Source organism: Medicago sativa, chromosome 4, assembly GCF_051527215.1.
Source record: "Medicago sativa cultivar Bolivia chromosome 4, Bolivia_mono, whole genome shotgun sequence".
Classification (NCBI taxonomy): domain Eukaryota; kingdom Viridiplantae; phylum Streptophyta; class Magnoliopsida; order Fabales; family Fabaceae; genus Medicago; species Medicago sativa.
This window is the reverse complement of record NC_140752.1, coordinates 86,421,725-86,445,057: the sequence shown is the minus strand read 5'-3', so window position 1 is coordinate 86,445,057 and position 23,333 is coordinate 86,421,725. Positions and strand designations below refer to the sequence as shown.

At 32.2% G+C, this 23,333-nt stretch overlaps 2 protein-coding genes across 6 annotated transcripts; both read left to right on the top strand.

The window, feature by feature from the left end:
- The first annotated feature begins 8,356 nt into the window (after window positions 1–8,356).
- LOC146933142 (uncharacterized) lies at window positions 8,357–12,114 on the top strand. Of its 2 annotated transcripts, none has more exons than XM_085704871.1 (7): window positions 8,357–8,542; window positions 8,624–8,658; window positions 8,750–8,788; window positions 8,881–8,940; window positions 9,075–9,131; window positions 10,468–10,528; window positions 11,714–12,114. In XM_085704871.1, the coding sequence occupies exons 1-7, from the start codon at window positions 8,431–8,433 to the stop codon at window positions 11,719–11,721; spliced, it is 372 nt and encodes a 123-aa protein (XP_085560997.1). In that variant the 5' UTR covers window positions 8,357–8,430; the 3' UTR covers window positions 11,722–12,114. The 2 variants fall into 2 exon arrangements, with proteins under 2 accessions (XP_085560997.1, XP_085560996.1); XM_085704870.1 differs by having other exon boundaries at window positions 8,878–8,940.
- A 2,344-nt stretch (window positions 12,115–14,458) lies between these two features.
- On the top strand, window positions 14,459–20,584 carry LOC146933141 (uncharacterized). 4 transcript variants are annotated; one of them, XR_015007383.1, is made up of 12 exons: window positions 14,459–14,870; window positions 14,956–15,002; window positions 15,254–15,307; window positions 15,472–15,534; window positions 15,728–15,784; window positions 15,904–15,957; window positions 16,122–16,184; window positions 16,379–16,435; window positions 17,682–17,742; window positions 18,972–19,031; window positions 20,204–20,251; window positions 20,392–20,584. XR_015007383.1 is itself a non-coding variant. In XM_085704868.1 (11 exons), exons 1-10 carry the CDS (start codon window positions 14,558–14,560, stop codon window positions 18,995–18,997), a joined length of 792 nt encoding a protein of 263 aa, XP_085560994.1. In that variant the 5' UTR covers window positions 14,459–14,557; the 3' UTR covers window positions 18,998–19,031; window positions 20,204–20,584. The 4 variants fall into 4 exon arrangements, 3 of the variants coding, with proteins under 3 accessions (XP_085560994.1, XP_085560995.1, XP_085560993.1); XM_085704868.1 differs by having other exon boundaries at window positions 15,475–15,534; window positions 20,204–20,584; XM_085704869.1 differs by having other exon boundaries at window positions 16,125–16,184; window positions 20,204–20,584.
- Window positions 20,585–23,333: the final 2,749 nt, after the last annotated feature.

Sequence of the window (23,333 nt, the reverse complement as noted above, 5' to 3'; positions counted from 1 at the left end):
GTGAGATCGACATCACTTCTTCACCCAAAGTCATATAGCATTAGGTATATGGATAATCTCCCTCATATGTTTTTCAACATCTACTCTTGCATCCAATGTCAAATTTTAACTCATAATTGACATATTAACATATCTCCATTAAGAGACTCTTCGTGTATGTGACAGACCACCAAGAAGCACTCCATCCGCCGTCCACAATGTTGAACCGGGATATGATACCACCTCTGGGCTTTATAGGGGAGTCAACATTGATGTGATTCGACACATTACAGAAAGAGAAACCACACAAGTGAGAACGATACCACATCTTCATCGAAAAATTGAAGACTAAAATATGAGTTTCATTAATTTATTTGTTGTTCAACCTCCACTTTTTTATTTAATATTGAACTTTAACCGACACTTGATACATCAGAGCATTTTCTCCCTCAAATATGACGAAATTATATCTCGTGCTTGACACGGATGTCCATTTGGGGCGTTTGACACTTGATAATGCATCGTTATTGTTTTGAGGCGTTTGACCGAACCATGCGCGATATAATGTCTTATGATGGTGTCGATAATACAGACAAACCATTTGGGGTCTTTCTGTGGTTTTCGGCGGTGATTTCAGACAAATTTTTCCAGTGATAAGAAAAGGATGCAGAAAAGACATACTTGCTTCATCCATCAACTCATCAAAGTTGTGGAGTCACTGTAAGGTTCTCACACTTACAACAAATATGTGTTTACGTGCTTCAACCGTTCGTGTCGAGCAAGATGAGATAAGAAAGTTTGTCGATTGGATGCTTTCAATTGGAGATGGAATAGGATCCACCAACGAGAGTAGATAAATTAAGGTACCCATTCCTGATGAGTTGCTGATAAAAGATTCCTCTGATTTGTTGCGTTCTCTGGTTGATTTTGTATATCCGGATTTTTTCGCAAAACATGAAGATCTCGGATTTTTTTCCAAACGCGAGGGATACTTGCTCCCACGCTGGATGCAGTTGATCACGTAAACAAATTCATTCTATCATTGGTTCCAGGAGACAAAAAGGAATATACCAGTTCTGATTCAGTTTGCAAATCAGACGAGAATAGTGAGGTACAAAGCGAATGGTTTACCACCAAATTCTTAAACAATATCAAGTTTTCCGGTATTCCAAACCACAAGTTGAGATTTAAAGTTGAATGTCGAGTTATGTTGTTGAAGAACATTGACCAAGCAACTGAATTGTGCAATGTAACTAGGTTAATTGTAGACAATCTTGGGAAGAACTTTGTCGGTGTAACTGTTATTACCAAAAAAAATGTTGGTGAAAAAGTAATTATTCCAGTACTAAACTTAGTTCCAGGTGATCCTGAACTGCCTTTCAAATTTACTACGAGACAGTTCCCGCTGGCTGTGTGTTTTGCAATGACAATAAATAAAAGTCAGGGTTAGTCGTTGTCTCATGTTGAAATCTATCTTTCCAAACCGGTTTTTACTCATGGACATTTGTATGTCGCTGTGTTGAGGGTCACTTCCAAAAAGGGATTGAAAATGCTTATACTGGATGAAGAAAATCGCGTGTGTACTGAGACCACTAATGTTGTGTACCGTGATGTTTTTTGGATTGTTTAACCGGTCGTTCCTGATGACGCAGGTGGGTATGAGTTTTTTTTTTCTCTTTTAAACTTCGTTGTAATATATATATTTTATTTGGATATGAATTGGTTGTTTCTACTTGCAACCATTCTAATAGTTGCATAAATAAAGAGTAATGGATTGGTCATGTAGATAAACTACAATTCTGGAACTAACAATTAAGATCACACTTCTTATTTCATTGTATAAAATCCAATGACATTTATTGTTGTGCAAAGAACAGGCCGAGTGATCAATTTTTATACAATTTGCTATATATCCGTCTTTTTTTTTCTTTGTTCTTTGGAGCGCCTATGTCTATGTGCATGCACAGGACAATTTTGTAGTCCTTTTTCAAGCCTTTTCTGTTGTGTTTTTATAACATGCTTAGTTAAAAAATGTGATAGATGGTTGGTGTCTTTGTCGTTGTTTGTTATACTTATTTGTTACACGATTAAATAATTACAAATTCGTGTTGGGTGTTAAGATGAATCAAGTGTATGCACGATATTAACTTTGTATATATAAGGGTATACGCTATAGAAATCATGGAATTTGAAAGAAACTATATATAAGGGCATCTGGTAGAGACGATTGGTTAGGTAGGGACAATTAATTGTATATGCAGCGGTAGGCCTCGAGACTCCAACACCCACAGTTATATGCAGAACATAAAAAATAAAAATAAAAAGACTCACGTCTCCGTAATAAATTTTAGCCATCTTAGCCATCCATGTAAAATATTCCGGCATTAAATACTAATGTTTCGACGTTACATCCGTTAAATCATTCCTGTTTAACGATACGAAAATCCAAATAACTATATACACGTTGATATTTGCATATATAAGCAATCGAAAATCCGATAACAATGCGTTCTATTTATATATTGTGTATAAAATAATGAATTTGCTATTTAATTAGATTTTATAAAAAAAAAATAGTCGTAATTCTAGCCCGTGCTTGGCACGGGTTTCCAAGCTAGTTTATGACTAATTTAATAAAGAAAAAGGTATATTGGATAATTCTTTAATGATCATTGCATGATAATGAATTAATGACTATTGAGGTATAACATTTGATGTTTTTATGGAATAAAACAAACACCATAAAAAATTCATGAGAAGAGCAAAAGGATATAAAAATAATGATAAGGAAAAAATAAGGTGTATGGTTTAATTGTGAGAGTATAAGGAATAAAGTGATTTGCTGGTAATCTAATGAGTTTTTTGAAAGAATTGAAGATTTTTTGGTAATTATATTACCAAGAAATTAGACTTAATTAAAAAAAAAACTCCACCAAAGAGCAAATATGAAGGAATTTTTAATAATAAAGGTTCAATAAAAAAAATAGTATGCAATCAAATGACTTCTCAAAACTAATTTTTAGGATAAAAATGACATTCAAACACAAACAAAATAATTCATCATAATGTTTGAACTTCGGGGAATCTACACTAGGATGAATCATCATATTAGACTAAGTAACCATATAAGTGAGATTGATATCACATTCTCGCTTCAAATGTCCAATAAGCATCTATTTTGTTGAACCTTTATCATATACATTTTTCTATTGTCTGATCCCACCAAAGAACAAAAGTGGAGGAATTTTAAATAACAAGGGTTCAAGAAAAAAATTGCATCAAATTGAATGACATACAAGAACTAAAATTTAAGATAAAATGATTTAGCATATGACATCCAAAAATGAACAAAACAATTCATCACAATGTTGGGACTTTCAAGGGAGTCTATACTAAGTTTGATAATCGCGTTAGACTAAGAGCAACCACACAAGTGATATTGACACCACATTTGTATTCAAATCTTTAAGATATATATTAGTTAGGTATAAGGATCGTCTCACTTATATGGTTCTTATCGTCTACTCTTACATCTAATGTGAAACTTTAACTCACATATGACATATGACATATTAACATATCCCTCTTTAAATGTGAGACTCTTTGTATCTGTGATCTGATAACGTAACCAAATAAGATAAGATAAAGGCATAACAAAAGCTTAAGATAAATAAATTAAATAAATGACATGTAAAAATTAAAAATGAATTTATCGCAATGTACCATACAAGTGAGATTGACGCCAAATCATCACACAAAATCTTAAGACATTAGGTAAATGAGTCATCTCATTTATATGTTGTTCAAAATCTACTCTTTCATTCAATGTTGAATATTAACCGACAATTGATACATTAAGATCTCTTAATTAAGTGTACGATTATCTGGGTCCTTAATTATTTGACATATTCAAATAAGGTCAAAGAGAGGCACAACATGTGTAAAAAAAGGTGGGTTGGTACGTAGTGGTTTCATGAAGGAAGATTTATGTACTCTTCTTTCATGAGAAGAGAGAAAAAATTATAAATAAAAAAGAATACGGAGGTTTATGTACCTATTTTTGTCATAATATTCTACCAATTTCTGAAAAAATTTATTACAAAATATGAAGGTTAGACATGAGTTGACTGAAAAGTAGGGACTAATTTTATGGATGGAAAATTTTGGAGGGACCAAAAACCTAAAGAATCTTTTAGGGGAACTAAAATCAAATGTTTGTATATTTAGGGGGACCATTTACTTATTTGACCAAAAAAATTAAGCAAATGGAATCCAAAAACTAACAAACCTACCATCATAAAGTTCCGAGTTCTGAGGAAGTCTACAATTGGTCGGATCATTTTATATAGCTAAGAGAAACCCCGCAAATGAGACTAACACCAAATTTTCATCCGAAAACTTAACTTATATGTTGCTCAATATCTACTATTGCATCTAATAGAGAAATTTGAATACACATGAGACATTAACACCTCTTCCTTAAATGTGAGACTCTCAATGTCTATGATTTGGTGAAATAGCTTAATAAGGTGTCATAGGTACAAATGGTAAAAAAATGTGGGTTGGTGGTGGTTTCACATAGGGGTGTTTTTGCTACTTTCTTTCATGAGAAAAGAGAAAGTAAATTAGAAAAGGAAATACGATGAAAAAATAATTTGAATATGAAAGAAATGATAAGGGAAAATAACGAGTTACTGGTAATTTTATGGGTTTGTTGAAAGAGTTGGATATTGTTAAGTAATTATGATACCAAAATATTAAACTCATTAAACAAATTCAACATCAATTTCAAATGTCTAATAAGCACGCATTTTGTTGACTTAACATAACACATATTTTGTCAAATTTCAAATTGACGCCACATTTTCATTTAAATTCTTTAGGTTTGTGTATATGATCATCTTACTTATAAGATATTCAATATCTATTATTGCATCCTTTGTAGAAATTTAACTCAAATTTGACACATTAACATCTCTCCCTCGAGTACGCGACTCTCCGTATCTGTGATTATGTGACATAGTCAAATAAGGTCAAACGAAGCACAACATGGTCAAAATAGTGATTTGATTGTAATTTAAAATAGGAGGTTTATGTTCTTTTCTTTCATGAGAAAATAAAATGAAAACTAGAAAAATAAAGAAGTTGAAAAAGAAACTCGAGATTGAGAAATATATATGTCTAATGAAAAAGAAACTTTAAATTGAGAGATTGAGTGAGTTGCCGGTAATTTTATGGGTTTATTGAAGGAGTTGGATATTTTTTTATGATTAATTTAGAAAAAAGTTAGATACAATTAAAAAAAATGCTACAACATTTAAAAATGTCTAATAAACACGAATTTTGTCAACTCGGCACAATACATTAAGCGTTTTTATTTGGCCAAATTCTAACAAAGACCAAAAATGAAGGAATTTATACTAATAGAGATTGATTAAAAAAATGTTGCATGAAAATGATTCAAATCCAAAAGATTAAATTGAATACAAAAATTAAACAAATGACATCTAAAAACTAACCAAATAATACATCATAACGTTTAGTTACGAGGGAGCTTACAATGAATTGTATTATCACATTAGGCTAAGAGCAACCACACAAATATCATAATGTTTGGATTTTCATGGGAGACTGACTACATTGGGTTGCATAGTGATATTAGGCTAAGAGCAACCACACAAATATCATAATGTTTGGATATTCATGGGAGACTACATTGGGTTGTATAGTCATACTAAGCTAAGAGCAACCACACAAGTGAGATTAACATCACATCTTCCTCCAAAATCTTAAGACACTAAGTATATGAGTCAACTCACTTATATGTTGTTCAACATTTACTCTTTCTTACACTATAATTTTAACTCACTTGACACATTAACATCTCTCCACTAAGTGTCAGAGTCTTCGTGTTCGTGATCCATCACCAAGAACCACTCCTTTTTTCCCACGATATCAAACCGGGACATTATACAACTATTGGGCCTTATAAGGAGCCAACACTGGTGTGGATTGACACATTTGAGAAATACCAACCACACAAGTAAGAGAGATATCACATCTTCATCCAAAATTTTAAGAAGTATGTATTTGGTCACTTATTTGGTGTTCAATGTGCACTCTTTTATCCAATGTTGAGCTTAAAATGACATTTGATACATCACAAAGTATGACGAAATTCTAGCCCGTGCTTGGCACGGGTGTCCATACTAGTATTTCATATAATATTAGAATTATGTTGGTAGTTATATAGAATTAGTTAATAATTATGTGTACACAATATTAGAATTTGTAGTTAAGTATTTCATATAATATAAGACAAATTGGGAGTATATATTGTTAAAACTAAAATTCAATCTTATGCCAAATGAATTGAAATTTATATAACTTTTATTTCTTTTAAATTTTGTAATTTTTAATCTCCTATCTTGGTGATGATAATTTTATATCTAGCCGAGTTAAGGACTAACATTGATTGATTTTACTAAAAACAAACAAATTATAACGCGTACCATGAGGATAAACAAATTTAATCTAAATATAGAAGTTTGACTTAATCTTTATAGGAGTAAACCATAAACCTCTAATATTACAAGGGGAGAATATATATTAACCCATAAATAAATTTGCTTTTTAAGAATTTTAAATGTGGTTAAAATTAGTTATATTTAAAACTTACAATATATCACTTCAAAAAAAAAAAAGTTCCCGTGAGCTTAACTCAGTTGGTAAGGACAATGCATAATATATGCAAGGTCTGGGGTTCGAACCCCGAACACCACAAAAAAAAAAATAATAAACTAAAAATATGCTTCCTCCTTGTCTTGCGAAGATAAAGTCATCCACCTATAGTTCACTTATCTATATAGTAGAACAATATATTAACTAGCTAAAAGATGGATTTATATAATTTTGATTATAATTTTTAAATTTTTAAATATTAATGGAAATAATCCCTACATCGATTTATCTACAAATTATTTTTAAAGCATATAACAAAATTATTTATCAACTCAACGTATTTTGGTTTTTCTGTATATAAAATAAATAAAAAATAACGATCATTTATTGTTTATTCGAATAATAATTAGTAAAATGATAACATAAATGACTTGTTATGTAAAGGAAAAATCATATGATTGCGATAAAAGTATCTTTAAAAACTACATTTTTTGTAAAACCTTTTTCTCCTTGTCTTTTTCTTATTTTAATGAGAACTGTTGTTGAATTTTGAGAAACTTCTCTTGATAAAACTATATTTAATTGACCATGACTGAAAACATGTAGTGGAAGATAGATTATAACATTGGGAATGGTTCCCTGAGAAATTATTTATGGTAATAGCAAAACTTAATCTAACAGAAAACTATTTACTACTAAGCACAAAAGGACATCATGAACTAGCAATTGTTTTAAATTTAATTATGAGGAAGAATGCTATTTTTCCTGTGTTGGTTTCTTGATAGAATTTACACATCCAACATATTTATAAACAAACCACAACATAATAATTTATGTCCCATTACACAAACCATATTTACGGTCTATGTTTTGCAACAACATTAAAATTCCTGTATTCTTCGGTTAAAAAAAAAATTAAACCCTATGAGTTTTTTTTTTTATTTTAAATTTTTTACCTTTAATTTTTTAAACCGAATAATGCATGATTTTTTTCTTTTATCAATGCATGAACGTGAGATATTTCTTTATATGAAAGTCAAATATTTTGCACAACCAAACTTTAATATAAAAAATAAAAAACTAAATGTGCATAAAAATAAATATATTTTTTTAATGAAGTTAAGTTAGTTCACCCGATTCACCCAAATTGTATCGGAAAATTGAATCTGAGACTTTGTAGATGAGCACACTTCAAAGTCTCAAACCAACACCACCAAACTTCAAACTTATACACACGAGTGGGTTATTCACACGATATATTTAATATCATGTGGATGTTTTTTTTTTTTGAAAACTCCTAAGTTAAAACAACAAGAATATATACTTTTTTACTCAAAAAAATATATACTTTTTTTGGCACAACAAAAATTTACACTTTATAAATACAATTAACATTATTCATATACTATTTTATTAACACGTGGATATTGAATCATTGACATCATTATGCGGCAATTATTAGCAATGTGCAGGATTTATTGCAGAGGAACTGGAACGTCTAGTTAAAACATTTTACGACAGAGAGTTTACTTTCGCTGCTGCATGCTGATGCCCGAGATGTATCACATAGATTAGTTTTTAGCTGTTTTTTGTTTATTTTCTTTTTGTTAGCTTCTTTTAAAAAAAAAAAAATCACGTGGATATTGAATATATTTATCTCTCAAGCAAAATGATTTCTTCAAAAAATAAAAAAAAAACTAGTGATGCTGAGTGGAGCTAAAGGAGGAAAATAAACAAAGTTGAGCGACGCCTGAAATATTAGGGTACAGAATGCGTGACTCCGACGTTCTATGTGTCATCCTCCTCAGCACCGGGATAGATGATCTCTGCCAACAACTATTTCGCGATCTCGTAGTTCCTGCCTTCACCTTTTTCTCTTGTGGTTCGTACTACTTCTCTATCTCAATCACTTTCACCCAACCAACACTTAGTTACTACTTTTCAATGAATTTTTCTTCTTTAGGCATCTCCATCTCTTGTGGCATCCGCATTTACCTGGTATTATTATTGTTTAAATCTTTTTTCTCATCATTATTATTATTATTATATGAACTAACGGTGTGTGTTATTTTCTTTGTTTTGCTCCTAGCTGTGGTCCAACAAACGATTGCAATCCAATGCTGATAAGGTAACAAACTGGTGGTGTTATTATTAATGTTATCTCTTAAGTATTTTCCTTTTTTGACAACGGCCTAATGATAATTAATAAATGTTCAGCAGGAGCGATCAAAGCCCAAGAGACAGATTTTTTTGTCTAAATATACAAGTAATCCAGGCGAGGTGTGTGTTGTTCTATCTTGTGCTTTGTTCTCTATTTTTGTTTTTCTAACGGCAACAACTTTGGCTGTCATCTCATGTTAATATGAAGTTTTAACAAGCTGTGTATGCTGAATGATACTATTTCTCAACTTCAGGGTCTTAAATGCATTGGAAAAATCCACATTCAACAAACCGCGAGGGACTATAGACAGGTCAGCTTCAAATCCTATCATATCAAATGCTTTGGTTAAACTCATTAGACCTTTTTTTTTTTTTTTTTTTTTTTTACTTTCAAAGTAGGAGCTTAATGCGATTCATTTGCGTAAAATTAGGGCCTACGGAGCTGGTTGTCCCACCTTTCATCAATGCTATTCTTAAGTATATAATAAATTGAATTAGTGTGTAATTTGAAACCAAAGTTAAAATTTGATTGATGCTATAAACATGGATAGTTAGGTTCCTATTTTTGACCCCATTAGATCCATCCATGGCCTCATAAATAAACTCAATGTGCAGCACAAGGTGTCAAATACAACCCCTTCCTTTTTGCAGTCAACATCTCACCACAGCTTTGTAGTTTACCTCATTATCAGTCACAACTTGGAAAACATTCTTTTCACCAACTTCTTCAACTGCTTCATCCATGAACTTCAGAAATATCCCCCTCATGGACAATTCATTAAAATATAAATTAATTGCTTGGTCAGCTAGCATGAATCTTTTGTATCCTGCTCCTCGTTGTTACTATGTTGTAGTTGTGTGAAGAGAGTGAGTGTATAATAGAAATGAATGAATGAAAACGAGGTTCATAACTTGGAAGTATGTATATTGGGAGGTGAAGAGAAAATGTCATCATATGCTGTGAGAAAATGTGAGACAGCAACAAGACAAAGAAGAAGGAATATGGTTGACGCCTTTGAGAATTCACGAGGTCTTGATTAGACGGTGGAATTGAATGTCATTTTGAATTGGAATTTATTTCATTCTTTAGCTTATTGTATCTACTCAAACAAGTGTTGATGCCATGGTGATTTAAACAAGTGTTACACTGTGATTAAATTATATTATCTAAAAACATTTCTTATGCTGAATAATGTATCTTGTGGCCTCTGGAATCAACACCAATGCATTTTTCCTTTCAATACAAACATAAGCATGTTCTGATGTTGAATCAGTTCAAGCAAACCGTTTTCTATACTAAGTAATTTTGTTTCTATCTTGTTTGTCATTGCTTGTTGAATTAAGATTTAAGAACTAAAATAGCCAACGATAATTGGAAGGTAATAGAAAATATGGTGGCTGCTCAATAAAAACCAGAGAATGACCCTGCCACAAGGTTAAGAGTAGGGTCTTTCTAATCATTTGCAAAAGTTAGAACAGTCTATTTGTGATATTCCTCATATGACAGATAATGAAGAGCTAATAAAGAATAGTCTTTTACTTACTTGCCCTATTTTTACATGTAGTTTGTTTATCAATAATGTTGTCTCCAATAATTTTTCTGCCAATATATTTTATTTATGCTAATATTGAAAATGGCTATTGTAGTTGATGATCCCAAGAGTCTGTCATAAATGGGAGTCTTTGTCCTTGCTAGCTAATAGTCCATGTAAGTTACGTCTACAAGTTCCTCAATATCAAGCTCTTCTTGTTGCTTATTATTATTATAATATTTTTTTTGAGGTATTTTTGCTTATTTACTTATATATTTCATCTTCTTTCCCATCAGCTTTATAATTCCTACTAGTGCCATTTACTTGTGAGATGCATGATTCCCGCGGTCTTTCACATTCTGTCCATTAAGCATACATGTATATAAATCATAGATCATATATAAAGTACATTGCAAAAGTTTCATTTGATTTTTTTATTTTTGGAACGAATGAGATTGGGAATCTGATGAAGCATCAATGAGAAACCTCGTTCTGTTAAACGAGTGTGTATGGATGCAGAAACCCTAATCTCAAAGGTTTCATTTGTATTGACAAGTAAATAACCAATTATTTGTTGTTGATTCTCTTGTGCGTGCATGGTTTATCACTTTTGCCTTTTGTTATTAGATGAAATTGAAATGATATTCTTGCACTTAGTAAAAACCATTGCTCTATATTTGCCATTCTTTGTTGGGTACCTGAAACTAGTGTTGGACTGCGACACTTTTGTCACATTTCAAGCTAGAATAATTCTTTCCGTTTTGAATTTTGCAAAAACCCTTTTATCATGGGAATATATTTTAATTCTCACATAAAATGTCAATCATGAAATTTTGTGTACGCTACTTTGATCTTGCTCCTTATAATTGTGTTATGGAAAGTGGTTCATTACTACAATAAATTTTTCACATTATTAGCTATATCTATTTTTTGCATGAGATGTGTATTTATGAGTATAGAAAATTATGTGTAATTATACAAGTGTTTTCCTCCCATAATGCATGCTAAGAGAAACAGATTAGGTGGAAGGAAGTTTGCTCTGAAGTTGATAAATGAAAGATTCATTAAGGTTGTTATTTCCATAACTGTTTGATTGGATGAGTTATATTAATACACTATGTAGTACTTGGTGTTGGTGGCGTTTAGCCTGATTGAAGATAGTGTGTGTGTGTGTGTATATATATATATATATTTTTTTTACTTGTGTCGACATATCAATGTCGGGTTTGATGTATGTGTTTGTTTCAGTGCTTCATAGCTTTTCCAACCATAGTTAGTTAATACATTCGTATCTTTTCCAACCGTAGTTGGTTATATTTTATATATAATCTGTTAATGACTGGTGTTTGTTCGACTTGTAGTTCTATAATGACAGCATGGAATATTGCCAAGGCGTTTTAGCACATCAGGTTAGTGAAGGGAAGATGATTATTCAAAGTTATCTTATTTCTTGTGCTTAAGATTCTAGGGGCTACAGCAGCAACTCAAGTTAATCATTAATATAACAATGTTTCTGTGACTTTTGACCTGAGATTTTCAACTTTGTAATTTCAAGGGGCTACTGCAGCAACTCAAGTTAATATGTTGCATTTTTTTTTTATGATATTCAATATTTTGTTGGAACATTTGTGCTTAGCCTTCGTTGGAAATTATGTCCCTGTTTGGTTTGTATTCTAATCTGAAAAATCCATATTTTCTTATAACAGTTTGATCGAAATTAAGAAACCATTTAGTATGTGCTATTTATTTGTCGGGACGAGAACACTAGAATTTGAGCCTATGATGCTTGTAAGAAACTAATATTGGAAGGAAGATCAAGTGCACATACATGATTCTCATCCCATGAAAGGGAATTGCAAAACCTGTCAAATAATCTTGATCTTAGATGGGATATTTTTTTCTTTTTCACTTTCTCTCATTTATAATCTCATCCCATTGAAACGAAAATGAAAAACAGATTAAATAATTTGACACATTTTGCTCTCATTGAATAACATTTAAATTGATCGAGTTATTTTGCAATGATCTTTTTGGTGGGTCCCATGTGAATTTTAACCAATCAAAGAGAGTGTGTTGAAAATCAAAGAGAGTGTGTTGAAAAGTGTGTCGTAGCATTTCTCTCTTTTTTAACATTAGTTTTTTAGATCATGGTCTTAGGTCTTAAGATCCAAACCTGTCGTGTGTTGATTTTGGACTATTAGTGAAGCATTTAATTCAACGGAGACAAAACATCGAATAATTAGTATATAAAATTTGTGCTAACCTAGTTCAACCTTGACAAAAATGAAATTGAAGGTCATGTTATAATTGTAAAAAAGATTGCAAACTCTGCAATAGATGGCGTAAAAAAGCCTTTGATGTTAAAGGCAATGTAGCTTAGCAAGGAAGATTTGGACGCAGTCTTTTAACCAGATGCATTCTTCCTTGCAACCCCCTAACGATCGGAGAATACTTCGGTGCCATTAATGGCACCGTGACATTGCATCCTGTCCGCACAAACAAAGCATCTTGCACATGTGTCAGAAAATGGATGGTATGGATGGGGTTGGGCAGCTATGGCACGGTGACATTAAGTCACTGAAGTGCTGCCCCTAACGATCGCCACGCCACACGTATATTTTCTTGTGACCACCAAGGCAATACAACCGTAAGAGAGAACACATGAACCACTGCAAATCACATCACCCAAAATTCGAAACAAAAGCCTAAAAGCATCCACAATGGTAGTCCACTAATAGAGACTTCTTAAATGAATCTCACTTATACACATCATTTATTTATAATTTTTTGATAAAAGTATCTATCAAGGCAGAGACTTCTTAAATGAATCTCATATATACACATCATTTATTTATAATTTTTTGATAAAAGTATCTATCAAGGTAAGGACTCCAATAACAATACAATAATAGAGACTCCAATGAAAAGTAATTAAATAGATCTCACTAACTTTACATCAATATACAAAAGTAATTTATTTATTAAATTATGGGCCCGTTTGTTTGGGTTTTTTTTTTTTTTTGAAAAAAAAATCTATTTTTTTAACTAAAAATCACTTTTTTTATGTTATTTTGTAGTGTTTGTTTTAGATTTTTAAAAAATCTATTTTGTTAAAAAAAAATCATTTTTAGCCTCAAAATGAAAAGCTATTCAAAGTAGTTTTTTAAATATTTTTTTTCTTCTAAAGAGTTTCAAATCTTAAAAAAATGATTTTTATGTTAGTAAACAAAGCAAACAACTTTAGATTTTTTTTATAAAAATCACTAAAAAAAAATCTCTAGATTCTTTTAATTCAAAATCAAATTTTTTTTAAAGTTGAAACAGACCCACCCTATAAATTACTTCATGAAATATTACTTATTTGAAAGTCAGACCAAGGTGTACATATTTTATTACTACTATTGAGCGTGCAGGAGAAAAAGTCCTTGGACCATCTCCATTGGGAGGGTCTTAACTATTTAAGACCCGGTACCTATTAGGTACCCCAAATGGGGAGAATCTTTTTTAGGGTCTTCTAAGACCCCGGGTCTTACTTAAGACCCCCACTTTTAAGCGGGACTCACACTTTTTTAATATTAAAAAATTGAAATACTCCCTCCGGTCCTATATATAAGAAAATTTTCAAAAAAATTTTTGGTCCCATTTATAAGAAAAAGTCACAACTTTTAAGATACATTTATTGTTTAAAAGACTTTTCTAGCCCTCATTTAATGTTGGTCCTTTCAACAATAATGGGTATATTTAATACTTCACAAATTTTTATGAGGGCATATTTGTAAAAGCATTTAAAAAATTGCAACAACTAATGATTGTCTTGGTTTTGATGATTTTTGGTTTCTTTTCTTATATAAAGGACCGGAGGGAGTATAATGATATAAAGTTATTGATAGTTGATTAGTGTGTCCCATTTAAGAACTTTGTGTGAGATCTGAGTTGGAGTGATTGAGTGCTTATTATTTATTACTATTAAATGAGTGATGTGTACACGTGAGACCCGTAGGAGGTCTTTATCAGAGAGAGAATGAACCTCGATTGAAGATGCACTAAGATAACTTATAAAAACAAGTTATATAACTACGTAAAATCATCCCCAACCAAAACGGGTACCTTACTAGTTAGGTTATTTGAAAAGAAACAAATACTAGGATATTGATTTGATTGAATAAGTTACTACCCGGCAAGCTAGCAATAGTATACACTACAGAATGCCTGACTACGACGACATCTCTCTCGACGACAACAACAACGACTTGTCTCAACCGATGGATGGCGATATGGCCAACCACATCGCAAAACTGATCACTAACCTAACCGAAATCAAGATAGCTAGCCTCGCCGAAACCGCGTTATCATGCCTCCCCAAGGCCCAGATAGATAGCCTCCTTGTTCCCTTCCTTCAACCCGTGTTTTGTCGCTTGACGGAAGCCTTCTTCTTCGGATTATCTGACTCCTTCACTCTTTTCGGCCAACAATTATATCGCGAAGTTGGAGTTCCTATCTTCACCTTTTTCCTTTGTGGTTCGTAGTACTTCTCTATCTCATTTTCACTCACACTTACTTTTCTAACTCCAGTTGCTCATTCAGTTACTTTTTCTTCCTTTAGGTTTTGTTGGCATGATCTCCATAAGTTGTGGCCGCAACATTTACCAGGTATTATTACTATTATTATTAGGGTTTCACAACATTCTGTTTTAAATCTTTGGTTTAATGTGATTTTAGTCTCTGCAAATACAGGGTTTGTTGGTTTTAGTCTCTAACGTTAGAGAGAGACTATAAGCAACTGCTTTTAGAATTTGCAGCAACTGAACTCAAATCTTATATTTTATGTTGGGATTTTTATTTTATTTTTCTTTCTGAGCTAACTGTTATTTTCTACTATATTATCTTTGTTTTGGTTTTAGTGGAGGTCCAACAAACAATTGCTATCTTCTGAAGTGACTGCCAACTCTGCTACGGTAACACACTGGTTATAGATGTCTCAATGTTTTTGTTTCCAAAATGTTGGATTCTTAAAATTACTGTACCTTTCCTCATTCTTCTACTGGTGGTGTTATTATTGATGTTATATCTATATTTTCCTTTTTTCACAATGGTATAATGTTAATTAATAAATGTTCAACAGGAGCGACCCAAGCCTAAGAGATCGATTTTTTTGTCTAAATATACAAATAATCCAGGTCAGGTGTGTGTTGTTCTATCTCGTACTTTCTTCTCTATTTTTGTTTTTTAACGGCAACAAATTTGGCTGTCATCTCATTTTAATATGAAGTTTAAACTACCATTTGTCTCTATGCTAAGGGAATCCTGCTTTCCTAATTAGTAGTTTGAACTTTAACAACCAGTGTATGCTGAGTGATACTATTTCTCAACTTCAGGGTCTTAAATTGATTGGAAAAATCTACATTCAAGAAATCACCACGGACTCTAGACAGGTCAGCTTCAGATCCTATCATATCAAATGCTGTGGATAAACTCATTATAGACCCCCATTTTATTTTTCTTTCTGAGCTAACTGTTATTTTCTACTATATTATCTTTGTTTTGGTTTTAGTGGAGGTCCAACAAACAATTGCTATCTTCTGAAGTGACTGCCAACTCTGCTACGGTAACACACTGGTTATAGATGTCTCAATGTTTTTGTTTCCAAAATGTTGGATTCTTAAAATTACTGTACCTTTCCTCATTCTTCTTCTGGTGGTGTTATTATTGATGTTATATCTATATTTTCCTTCTTTGACAATGGTATAATGTTAATTAATAAATGTTCAGCAGGAGCGACCCAAGCCTAAGAGATCGATTTTTTTGTCTAAATATACAAATAATCCAGGTCAGGTGTGTGTTGTTCTATCTCGTACTTTCTTCTTTATTTTTGTTTTTTTAACGGCAACAAATTTGGCTGTCATCTCATTTTAATATGAAGTTTAAACAACCATTTGTCTCTATGCTAAGGGAATCCTGCTTTCCTAATTAGTAGTTTGAACTTTAACAACCAGTGTATGCTGAGTGATACTATTTCTCAACTTCAGGGTCTTAAATTGATTGGAAAAATCTACATTCAAGAAATCACCACGGACTCTAGACAGGTCAGCTTCAGATCCTATCATATCAAATGCTGTGGATAAACTCATTATAGACCCCCATTTTTTTTTACTTTCAAATTAGGAGCATAATGCGATTCAGTTGTGTAAAATTAGGGCCTATGGAGCTGGTTGTCTCACCTTTCATCAATGCTATTCCATAAAGTCAAATAACTTAAGTATAGAATAATTGAATTAGTGTGTAATTTAAAACTAAAGTTAAAATTTGATTGATGCTATAAACATGGATGGTTTAGGTTCCGATTTTTGACCCCATTGAACTCTTTGTATATTCTCCTTAGATCCATCCATGGCCTAATAAATAAACTCAATGTGCAGCACAAGGCGTCAAATACAACCCCTTCCTTTTTTCCGTCAACATCTCATTGGCAGCTTTGTAGTTTGCCTCATTATCAGTCACAACTTAGACAACATTCTCTTCACCAACTTCTTCAACTGCTTCATCCATGAACTTCAGAAATATTCCCCCCTGGACAATTCACCAAGAAATTAAGTATTGTCCTGCTTCTCTTCTTGTCGGTCCAGTCCACCAACCTGTCATTGTGCAGCCTGTTTTCTTCCATGTAGCTCTGTGGACTCTGCCAATGCCTCATTTGTGGCCTGAACTTCTTGCTTTAAATACTTGACCCTAATATAATGGCATGATGGTGGTTTCAATCCTAAGCAATGTTTTGCAACAGATTGGAGCATAACACCAAATTCTTCCCTCCTGGCCACATTGAAAGCTATGCCATTGTTTTAGGAAATCCTTGCAATATCTTTACATGCATCCACTACGCCAAAAATAAGTTCAAATAACAGTCTTTTTATAGCGATTTAAATTTCTAGCCAGCATGAATATTGCAAAAGAAGACGAGGATTGACATTAAAATATAAATTAGAATTATTGTGGATGTGACTACTGCCAACACAAATATAAATTAATTTACTGTCTCTGTACAAAAAATCTATAATTGCTTGGTCAGGGAGAAAAGGGAAAGCCATACTCCAGTATCAACAACTTCCTCCACTGCAACACTTCTAGCATTACACGTTAAAGTTGGTTTTAGCTATAGCTAAAATCAAGAATGTCCTTATCTAAGGCACAAACTTTAGTAGAATTCTTGCATTTGGTTTTGTCTATTGGTTTTGCCAATTATACAAATCTACCTTCACTTTATGTCATTCAACAGACTGGTGTACCAAGTAACCCTTTGAATTTTGTTTTGTTAAATGGATATGCCAACTGTAGGAAGTAGAGCAGCATCATGAAGGCACATCTAGAGCTGTTGTTCCAAGCAGTATATCTACAGGTATTTGCACATCCTGTTTTAATTTTGATTTTCTTTGTGGAATTGAGGTGCAGATTTGGGTCCCTTTTAGGAATAAAATTTGCTAAAGGGAAGTGTTTGAATTACTAGTTTTTTGACTCGAGAAATGATAGAAAATGGCAATATAAACTGATAACTCAAAGTGTGACTTTATTGCTCTGTTGTACTTATAGTATGAGTCTTTTACCATGCCGTGTTTCAAACTGGAGTTGATTATCAATCTTGAACAAAATAACTAAACTGATGATGCTGTTGATGTTGTTGGTGGTGTTAATGTTGCTGTTGTTGTTTGTATCCTGCTTCTTGTTGTTACTATGTTGTAGACTGGTAGTTAGTTATCTTGTTGTGTCGTGTGAAGAGAGTGAGTGTATAATAGAAATGAATGAAAGAAAAAGATGTTCATAACCTGGAAGAATATATATTGGGAGGTGAAGAGAAAATATCATCATATGCTATGAGAAAATGTGAGACAGCAACAAGACTAAGAAGAAGGAATATGGTTGACGCCTTTGAGAATTCATGAGGTCTTGATTAGACAGTGGAATTGAATGTCAGTCATTTTGAATTGGAATTTGGTTCATTCCTTAGCTTATTATATTTACTCAAACAAGTGTTGATGCTATGGTGATTTAAATAAACAAGTGTTACACTGTGATTAAATTATATTATCTAAAAAAAATTCTTTTGCTGAATAATGTTTCTCGTGGCCTCTGGAATCAACTCTAATGCATTTTTCCTTTCAATACAAACGTAAGCATGTTCTGATCATCAGTTCAAGCAAACCGTTTTCTATACTAAGTAATTTTTTTCTATCTAGTTGATCATTGCTTGTTGAATTAAGATTTGAGAACTAAAATAGCCAACAATAATTGGAAGTTTATAGAAAATATGGTGGCTGCTCAATAAAAACCAGAGAATGACCCTGCCACAAGGTTAAGAGTAGGGTCATTCTAATCATGTGCAAACGTTAGAACAGTCTATCTGTGATATTCCTCATATGACAGATAATGAAGAGCTACATAGGGATTAAGGAATATTCTTTGACATATCTGTGACATTCCTCATATGACATAAAACGAAGAGCTAATAAAGAATAATCTTTGACATACTTGCTCTATTTTTACATGTAGTTGTTTATCAATAATGTTGTCTCCAATAATTTCTCTGCCAATATATTTTATTTATGCTAATATTGAAAATGTCTATTGTAGCTGATGATCCCAAGAGTCTGTCATAAATGGAATCTTTCTCCTTGTTAGCTAATAGTCCATGTAAGTTACGTCTACAAGGTCCTCAATAACAAGCTCTTCTTGTTGCTTATTATTATTATTTTTTGAGGTATTGTTGTTTATTTACTTATATTTCATCTTCTTTCCCATCATGCTTTATAATTCCTACTATTGCCATTTACTTGAGGGTGAGATACATGATTCCCGTGGTCTTCACATTCTGTCCATGAAGCATACTTGTATATAAATCATAGATCATATATAAAGTACATTACAAAGGTTGCATTTGAATTTTTTTTGAAACAAATGAGATTGGGAATCTGATGAAGCATCAATGAGAAACCTCGTTCTGTTAAACGAGTGTGGATGGATGCAGAAACCCTAATCTCAGGTTTCATTTGTATTGACAAGTAAATAACCAATCATTTGTTGTTGATTCTCTTGTATGTGCATGGTTTATCTCTTTTGCCTTTTCTTATTATATGATACTGAAATGATATTCTTGCACTTAGTAGAAACCATTGCTCTATATTTGCCATTCTTTGTTGGGTACCTGAAACTAGTGTTGGACTGACACTTTTCTGATTTCAAATTTCAAGCTAGAATAATTCTTTCCTTTTTGAATTTCGCAAAAACCCTTTTATCCAGGGAATATATTTTCGTTCTCACATAAAATACGCCACTTTGATCTTGCTCCATATAATTGTGTTAAATTAGTATGGAAAGTGGTTCATTACTACAATAAACTTTTCACATTATTAGCTATATCTATTTTTTGCATGGAGATGTGTATTTATGAGTATAGAAAATAATGTGTTTGTAAAATAAATAAAAATTATATAAGTGTTTTCCTCCCATAATGCATGCAAAGAGAAACAGATTAGGTGGAAGGAAGTTTGCGCTGAAGTTGATAAATGAAAGATTCATTAAGGTTGTTATTTCCATAACTGTTTGATTGGATGAGTTATATTAATGCACTATGTAGTACATGGTATTGGTGGCGTTTAGCCTGATCGAATATAGTATTTTTTTTTTCTTCATTTTTTTTAATTGTGTCGACGTGTCAGTGTCGGGTTTGATGTCTGTGTTAGTTTGTTTCAGTGCTTCATAGCTTTTCCAACCATAGTTGGTTATTACGTTCATACCTTTTCCAACCGTAGTTGGTTATATTTTATATATAATCTGTTAATGACTGGTGTTTGTTCGACTTGTAGTTCTATCATGACAGCATGGAATATTGCCAAGGCGTTTTAGCACATCAGGTTAGTGAAGGGAAGATGATTATTTGAAGTTATCTTATTTCTTGTGCTTAAGATTCTAGGTGCTACATCAGCAAATCAAGTTAATCGCTAATATATTTCTGTGACCTTTGACCTGCAATTTTCAACTTTGTAATTTCAAGGGGCTAGTTACTGCAGCAACTCAAGTTAATATGTTGCATTTTTTTTTTTTTATGATATTCAATATTTTGTTGGAATATTTGTGCTTAGCCTTCGTTGGAACTTATGTCCTGTTTGGTTTGTATTCCAATGTGAAAAATTCATATTTACTTGTAACATTTTGATCGAAATTAAGAAACCATTTAATATGTGCTATTTATTTGTCGGGACGAGAACACTGGAATTTGAGCCTATGATGCTTGTAAGAAACTAATATTGGAAGGAAGATCAAGTGCACATGCATGATTCTCATCCCATGAAAGGGAAATGCAAAACCTGTCAAATAATCTTGATCTTAGATGAGATATTTTTTTTTCTTTCTTTTTCACTTTCTCTCATTTATAATCTCATCCCATTGAAACAAAAATGAAAAACCTGTTAAATAATCTTGACACATTTTGCTGGCATTGAATAACATTTAAATTGATTGAGTTTTTTTGCAATGATCTTTTTTATATATATCTGCAGGAACTTTAGTTTTTTAGATCATGGTCTTAGGTCATAAACCTATCGTGTTGATTTTGGACTATAAGTGAAGCATTTAGTTCAACTGTAAGACAATATCGAATAATTAGTATATAAAATTTGTGCTAACCTAGGTCAACCTTGACAAAAATGAAATTGTAGGTCGTGTTATAATCATAAAAAAGATTGCAAACACTACAATAGATGGCATAAAAAAGCCTTTGATGTTAAATTCAATGTAGCTCAGCCAAGAGCTGCGTCGAGATCAAATATAAATCTGGATGCAATCTTTTAACTAGATGCATTCTTCCTTGCAACCCTCACAACAACCGCTACGACCACTTTAACTCCAATATGATGTGATAATAATAAAATCATAAAACAAAAGGAATAATATACAAAGTTAAAGTAACTTGAACAACTAACAAGTAAACCTGAAAAATGATATACCTGAAACAAACACAAGAGATCGATCTATGAGTGTGTGGTATCTCTTGAAGGTTTTTCCAAGTTCAGTTTTTGGGATGTTTAAATGAGCAGCAGTTACAATTTGTCGTAATATATTGTTGAAATCCTCTAACTTCACACTGATTGGCATGAGAGCCTCTTTTCCCATGTCATGACCAAACCTATAAATGACATTGGCATGTCAATAGTTGATGTAGTGAAGTATTATTTGCTTGAAAATTTCTTAGCATTAAGAAAGAACATATGCCAGGATTATATATGCTGAGAAAGACATCATTATACAATATATTTTTCCAACAAAGAACAAGATGCTCTTCACTTTCTGCCTTTGTTTGCGAGTAGGTAGAAAAGGTTGACAAATATAAGGCCCCGTTTACATTAGGAAAACATTTTCAATTTTCATCTCTTAATTAAAATTTATGCTAGTTTTACTTGTTAATAAGTAGAAAAATAAACTCTTGTAGTGAACAATTGTCTTGCATTTTCGAAAACAATGAAAATTATTTTCGGAAATACATTATCCCTTGCTAGCATTTTATCTTCTTCACAATAACACACTGCACAAGTCTCTCATCTTATTAGCAAGTTAAAATAAACACATATTTTAGAATATCAAAACAATATATCAGATCATATGCAAGCAGAGTCATGAAATGTACTCCAACAAATATATCAGACAATCTGCAACTAACGTAGTAATTGAACATATATATCAGACAAAACATGAACCTAAATAAAATGCACATGAAAGTGAAGGTGTTGTAATAAGAGTGAACGATGTCTAGTTAATAAAGCTCATTAAAGCAATCAGAGTTAACAAATCAAAGATAATTTATTGCCAAAAAAAAGAAACAAATCAAAGATAATTACTATAATGAGTAGAACTTATTCAAACTTATGCTTGAAACAGGTATATCAATATTTATGTAAAGGAGGCATGATGCCTTGTTTTTGTGAATGAGGTATATCAATATTTTCAAAAATCTTAGTTAATTGCTTGAAACTACCAATCAAACATGAATCCAGTAAATACGCAAAAAACGTCACAAATCCAACAAATCACAGTATACAAAATGTGAAACAAGAAAAACTAAACTAGCTCTCAACCTGCTTAATCAAATGTCAATCTAAAGATCACAGCATACATATATACAAACTACAGCATGCTATATAGTTATTGCTAATCAGAAAGCTTGGATGAAATCATGATTCCAAGAAGTGTTATTCACAACATTAGATATCTATTTATCTTACCCATCCTTCTCTTAGAAGTTAGAATTATTAGAGACTATTGAATTAATAATGAAGGTCAAGTCTAAAAAGAATAAGAAAATAATAATTAGGGGTCATAGCATGAACCATAATGGCATCGTGGACGGCACAATTGCATAAGTCCCACATCGGGAGTTTGGCAAAAATTGAGAGTTATATTCACTATATATACAAGCAGTGCACAAGTGAAAAATGCCTCGTTCTTTTGGCCATTGGCATTAGAGGGAATGATAGCTTTATGAGATTTAATGACAGAGATATTTCACTCTCTGGTGAGGTTTTTCTGCCACTATTTTATTTCTAAAATTGTCATATTCCTTTGAAGTATCCTCGTTTTCAATTTCGCCCCATAGCGCTCACTCTCCATTTTTTATTTCTCTTCCCAGTTGGCCGCACTTTCACGAGTTTTTAGAGACACACTAGTTAATAATACCACAAATGATCCAAGTCAGGTTTAAGGTAGTAAGTTTAAATCATAGTTTTTTAGCAAAAGGTCTATGAGTACAATGTCAAGGTTGTTGGGATCAGCCTCATTTGTTCCCTATTTCCGCAGTATCAAGTCATAAATCATAACACAACTGCAATCACTGCAATTAAAATCTTGAGTACTTTCTTAGGGTGTGTTTGGATCAAATTATTTGAACTTATCTTCTGATGTAACCACTTGTGAGACTATTTGAGAGAGTTTATGAAAAAAACA